We start from the raw sequence: 6,265 nt of genomic DNA on the forward strand, positions 1-6,265 counted from the left end.
TGGGCAACGAGCTTAAAGCCCCTGATGGCTCTGGGCGCTGACTCTCACCAGTGGCTATGGATGTATAGTTATTACAGTTTTAAGTGTTCTATTGTGCTTTACAGATTTATAAAAATTCAAGAACCACTCATTTGAAACCCAACAGAGATTCACTATGAGTCAGAATTGACTTTACAGCAGAGGATTTGGGTTTGGGGTACTGCCTATGTTTATTTCCAATCCTTCAGATTTTGTAGAAAAATCTAAACTTTTAGGAGATACTATTTAATACTATTTAAAGTCACCAATTTCATTTTTTTAAGGTTAACATCAAAGAAAAAATCCAGAATATTAAAAAAACCTCCAAGACTACTCATCTTCAAAAACCCACTATTCTTCAAAATGTTACATTTTGAACAGTACATAAATCTAAACAGATATTCTTTTTTTTTGTAGTTTCTTTCTATTTTTCCCCTTTGCCTTTGAAAACTTCTTAGAACAAGAATATACTTGCTGTGACTGTATGTCCTGACATATGTAAGTGGATCTTATGGCCAGATTATTTTCTAACATTTTCTTGTTAAAATTTAGGACTTAATAAATTTTCACTTTTTTTGGGGGGGGGGATATGTACACAATTTCTGGCTTTATTTTTTTTTTTTGTTTTGGATTTCCATTCATTCATTGTTGCACTTTTCTCCCTGTCCAGCCCTCCCCAGTAAACAGATTTTCTTTAAAAAAATAAAAAACTTTTTCAGGGAGCTCTGGTGGCCTAGTGGCAAGACACTGCACTGCAATCCCAGAGGTATGCGGTTCAAATCCACCAGATGCTCTGCTGGAGAAGGAGGGGGCAATCTCCTCCTGTACCAGTCAGATCTGATTTGACGGTACATGTAAAAATAATACAATAAAAATAAAAAGAAAATTTTTAAAAACCCAAAACTTTAAAAAAAAACCTTTTTCTTTTTTAATTATTATCAATTTTAATGAATATTTACAGAGACTTTGGATTTCCATTCATTCATTGCTGTACTTTCCCCCTGCCCACCCCTCCCCTCCAGTTCGTTGTTCTCTTTGAAAAGTAAAAGAAAAATTCTTTCATTGTTATATAATCCCTCCCCCCTTAAAAAAATCGTATACATTAGGCATTGACAGAAATGGACTCCAGCCCACCTCTACCACCAAGTGAGTAGCTGTGATTGGAAACTCGCAATGTAAACAAATGAAAGCCACTGTAAGTTAAATACTGTGCTGGCTGCTAAGGATACAAACAGAAATAAACATGGTCTATTCCTCAAATTTAGATCACACTAAATTATATTTCTCCAGATTTGCATTTTAGGTCTTGAAAAGGGGAGAAGGGGAGTGGGAGAGATCATAATATTGCTGAGTATCATCTGCCAAGTATTTTACATACATTATCTTATTTAACAAATTATCTTAAGTAAATATTACCTGTTTTACCAAGGAAAAAAACCCAAGACTCACAAAGTTAGCTATGTTTAAGGTCTTGAAGAGCCCAAACTGGAAAAGACTTTGACCTACACAATCAACCTAACTCATTGCTGTCAAGTGAGAAATGACTCATAGTTGACCTTCCAGCAGGCTTTCAGAGGCTGGTATTTCTGAACTTTAAAGTTGGTGGATCTGAAGTTGACTTTGAGTCTTTACCCACTAGGCTAGCAAAGCTTCTTCAGCCACAAAATACTATTTAACAAATGAGCAAGGATAACTAATGTAGACTTAGGTAAGTCTCTATAGTAAAAGGATGTAATATATAGGTCTTAAACATAATGAAAAAAAGCAGCTAAGACAGAGACAAGATTAAGGGCATGGTCAGAGCACAAAGTACATTCAGAGGATAACAGGATTGCTTGAGTAGCATATTGTGTAAATGAGGAGTAAAATTGACAGGGCAGATTAGAGTAAAATCAGAGTTTCAGCATTTCACATCATTTCTTTCTAGATAAGAGTTCTCTGCTGAAATGTTGTCTGTCTTTGCTCTAAGTTTAATATAGATTATGTAACATGTTGTTGTTGTGTACTGTCAGACTCAAACCAACCCATAGCTGACCCTCCAGGTCAGGTTTACAGGGGCAGTTAATCACAAGAGAGGAGACTGCCAAACCATCTCCTGCAGAGCATCTAGTGGATTTGTACTGCACGCTTTTGAGATTGCAGATTGCAGTTCAGTTTCTTACCACTAGGCCACCAGAGTTCCACTAATCAATAGATGTTTAGTGAGCTCCTCTAATCAGTAAGATGTTTAGTGGGTACTGATTATACTGTTATTGTGATGGGCTTTTGAGTCAGTACACTCATAACGACCCTATAAACAACAGATCTGAACCCTGTCCTATTGTTACGTACCATCAAGTCGACTACTGTTGTCGACCTGGACTAATGACGAGAGAGGGACACGGAGAATGAGAGGGAGAAGAGAATGAAGGCGGGGGCAAACAGCTCAAAGATTGTCACACAGAGCTTAGAGTCTCTCTTGCCTTTATTGAAAATTGCCAGGAAACAAATCACAGAGAAAATACTTTACTGATGAAGCTATGTTCTTCTCCGCAAACATACTTTTATTTCAGGAAGAACAAAACCACAAGGACAAACTGGGAAGTGGTAGGTGACACCTGGTTTGCTGGGAGTGCCTATCTCTGTGATCTGTCTCAGGAGAAATACCGCCTTGTTCCTTGTAATTTGTTACAAAGAGGAATTACAGCTTATTTTGTATCTCCTTCAGTTCCTGATCAAGCATTTGGCTTCCCACAGACTCTAACTCACAGCGACCCTATGTATACACAACAGCTCTGAACTCTGCTCTTTCCTGAGCCAATTTCATTGTCTGACACACCTACCCCCGTTAAGCCAATTACTGAATCCATCCATCTCATCGAGGGTCTTCCTCTCTTGCACTGTCCTTCTACTCCCCCAAGCATGATGTCCCTCTCCAAGGACTGGGCTCTCCTTACAACACGCCCAAAGTATGTATCAGACAAAGCTTCATAATCCTTGCCTCTAAGGAGCAGTGTGGTTTCACCCTCTGTAGGATGAACCTGTTTGCTCTCCTAGCGGTCTATTGTATATTCAATACTCTTCTCCAATACCACAGTTCAAAGGCATTGATTCTCCTTCTATCATCCCTAGTCATTTTCCAGCTTTCTGATGCACAGCAAGTAACTGAAAAGACCATGGCCTGGATCAGGTGCACCTTAGCCTGACTGATATCATCGTTCTTCAGTACTCTGGAGAGGTACCTGACAGCAGACTCTCTCAATGCAAACAGTCTTTTGATTTCATGGCTGCTGGTATCAACAGTGTTCACTGTGGAGCCAAGCAAACCAAAGTGGTTAACAATCCCAATCTATTCACTATCATGATGCTGCCAATCAGCACAATGATGAGAATCTTTGTTTTCTTGATATTAACCTTCAGTCGGCCCTCTTCTCTCCACTAATATCTCAAGGTCAATAATTTTTTTTCTTTGATGGGCCCCCATTCAAACTAATTGCCATCAAGTTGAATTCTAACTCTTAGAAACCTTATACAACAGAATAGCCTCTCTCATTATAGGGTTTCCCAAACGGTAAATCCTTTGTTGTTGTTATGTACCATTGAATCGGAACCAAATCATAACAGACCCTTTAGTTGGTTTTCAGCGACAGCAAACAGCATGGAAGGAGACTGCCCATCTTCACCTACAAGCATCTGGTCAAGTCTGTATGGCAGCACAGCTTCTTACCACTAGACAACTACACCTCCCTTTGTAAATCCTTATGGTGTTGTGTAGCACAGGGTTGATATCAACTCAGAACCCTCCAGCAGGTTTTCAGATACAGTAAATCACCAAGGAGGAGATTGACCATCCTTCTCTTATGATCAACTGATGGATTCAAACCAGGTATCTTTGTGTCGGCAGCGCAGTTCCTACTACTAGCCACCAGATCTTCCTCTGGAAATCCTTAAAGAAGCAAAAATGTCTCAATTTTCTTGTAAGGAGGAGCCAGTGAGTTCAAAGTACTAACCTTTCCGTTAGCTAGCAAGCACACAACCACTGTGCTGCTCGAGCTCCTTTTTAAGAGGCCAAACAGTATTTTAGGATTTGCAGATCATAAAGCCTGTCATGCTTACTCATTTCTGCAATCACTGCACTAAAGCAGCTAGAAATAAGACATAACCAAATGTGTGGCTGTATTCTAATAACACTTTAAAAAGGCAGCTGTCTACACTATTTACCTTAGCTATTTAGTTTGTATTTTGCTAACTCATTCAACAGACAGGAAAATAAGAAAAAATTTCCAAACAAGAGGAGAAAAATTCTGTCTGAAAGGAATATAGAATTATGTATTATATGTACGAGAACAATATGGAACAAGGGGTGCACTGGAGGGTGACCTGGAGAGGGGAAGGAGGAAGGAAATGTGCAACAACAAACCAAAAAAATTTTTTAAAAAGAGGAGAAAAGGTTGAAACTATGTTAAAGAATAGTATTCTAATGATAATTCAGTGGGTCAACAACTAGGGTCTTAAAGAATGAAACCAGAAGTGGTGCCCTATGTTCCTTTCTTTCTATAATGATTCTAGAACAGTATCATCAAAAAGAGAAATAAAGCTACAAGGGCATGTAATTTCAAATTTTCTATAAGCCACATTTAGAGAAAATAAATTTAAGGTAGAATTTAACATAAGTAACAATTATCTTATAAATAGGGTCGCTATGAATCGCAAGCGACTCGACAGCACTTAACAACAAACATAATTATCTAAAAGTTATTTTTTACACAATTAATATAAAAGCTTATAAGCAATTAGGTGCTGTACTCTTTAACTTATAAGCAATAAGGTACTGTAATTAGCTTATAAGCAATAAGGTACTGCAATTAGCTTATAAGAAATAAGGTAATGTACTCTTCTTTAAATAAATCTTTGAAACTTGGGTGAGCATTCCAATTTGGATTAGCCATATGTAACTAGTGGCAACCATACTGGATAGCGCACAAAACTGTCCAACTTAAACCACCTACATACACATGTATCTCTACCTGATGGTTTGGTTACCATCTTCCTGCCTGGCCTGCCAACTGATTTGTACCAAATTCCGTACCACATTAATGAAAACTCAATAAATTAACATTTTAATTTTCCCTGTGACCTTTTCTATAGAACCTTTCCAAACCATTTTATTTTCACATACATTTTCACACTTGTTCCTCATACAAACCATGTACAGTACATATTATATGTGTTTGACAAATGAGAAAATTAGAGTCAGAGAAAATAGCCAATTAGTAGGGGAACCGGGGCAAAAATTTAGACCCCTGATTTTTAGTAAAATCTATTTCAAGTTGAATCTACGAGCTCTTTAATCAACATTAGTTCTTCATTCGTTTGTGAGGGTGGTATCTATCTCCCCTCCCAGTGTACTGACGGTAAGCTCAGCGAAGACAAAAATTTGTTTTTCCTGATCATTGAACCTCCAGTGCCCGGCAAGGTGTTTTGTTAGGATCTGGTATTTTTAAATGAAGCTTCTGATTTTCTCTTTTTTGTTTTTAATCCATGCAATGTTACTCTATTCCTTTAATAACTAAAGTTTGAAGACGTAAAGTACACTATTTACTGGCTTTTTTAAAGGTTAAGTGTTAGATTTCCAACATAAACCAAAGGAAAGTGGTAAAAAAGGGCTGAAATCTGAAAAAAAAAAAAAATCCTAGTGCTGGTTTTGCCGTGAAATCGAGGAGCGCACTCGCATAAATTCTTACTTTTCCGGGTCAGAATTTTTATCTAGCAAAAGGGAAGGGAAACGCTGTAATGTCTGGGATTCCGTCCAACACCAGAGGTTTGTTTTTTGGTTTTTTTTTAGATTAAGTTGATAAAGCCTGTTTCTTACACCCTTCCTTTCATCCCCTCTGCAACCACCGGGTCGCAAGAAGGACCCAGTAAGGATCAGCCGAGCGTCCTCGCCGACGCCAGGCAGGCCAGACAGACACGATCCGCAGTCGGTGCCCACTCGTCGCCATCTTTCTCCCTTGACCCGACCCCAACGGCCACCCGCGGGCCGCGGCGGCGCACATCTCACCTTTCTTCGCAGTCTTTGCATTTCACTTGCAACGGTACCAACTGCTGGAACAGAATTTGGGTCATGTTGGACCGCCGTCCGGAATGCTGTAGGAAAGGCCCGGCCGTCAGCGAGCGCACAGCCGCCAATCTTCCCAACCCTGCTAGAGTTTGAGTTTGGCGCTCGGCTTTCACAGAGGAGGCGGGGAACTAGAAACAAGAGGGAAGA

General features: G+C 39.2%; 1 protein-coding gene across 1 annotated transcript in view; it reads right to left on the reverse strand.

The window, feature by feature from the left end:
• Positions 1 to 6,123, reverse strand: part of SASS6 (spindle assembly 6 homolog (C. elegans)) — a 37,686-nt gene extending 31,563 nt beyond the window's left edge. The window contains exon 1 of the mRNA XM_006882492.1: positions 6,059 to 6,123. Within this exon, the coding sequence (XP_006882554.1) occupies positions 6,059 to 6,123 (65 nt within the window). The remainder of the gene's footprint in view (positions 1 to 6,058) is intronic.
• Between the last annotated feature and the right edge of the window lie 142 nt (positions 6,124 to 6,265).

Source organism: Elephantulus edwardii, unplaced genomic scaffold (assembly GCF_000299155.1).
Source record: "Elephantulus edwardii isolate Elephantulus edwardi_28Jun2011 unplaced genomic scaffold, EleEdw1.0 scaffold00020, whole genome shotgun sequence".
Taxonomy (NCBI): Eukaryota; Metazoa; Chordata; class Mammalia; order Macroscelidea; family Macroscelididae; genus Elephantulus; species Elephantulus edwardii.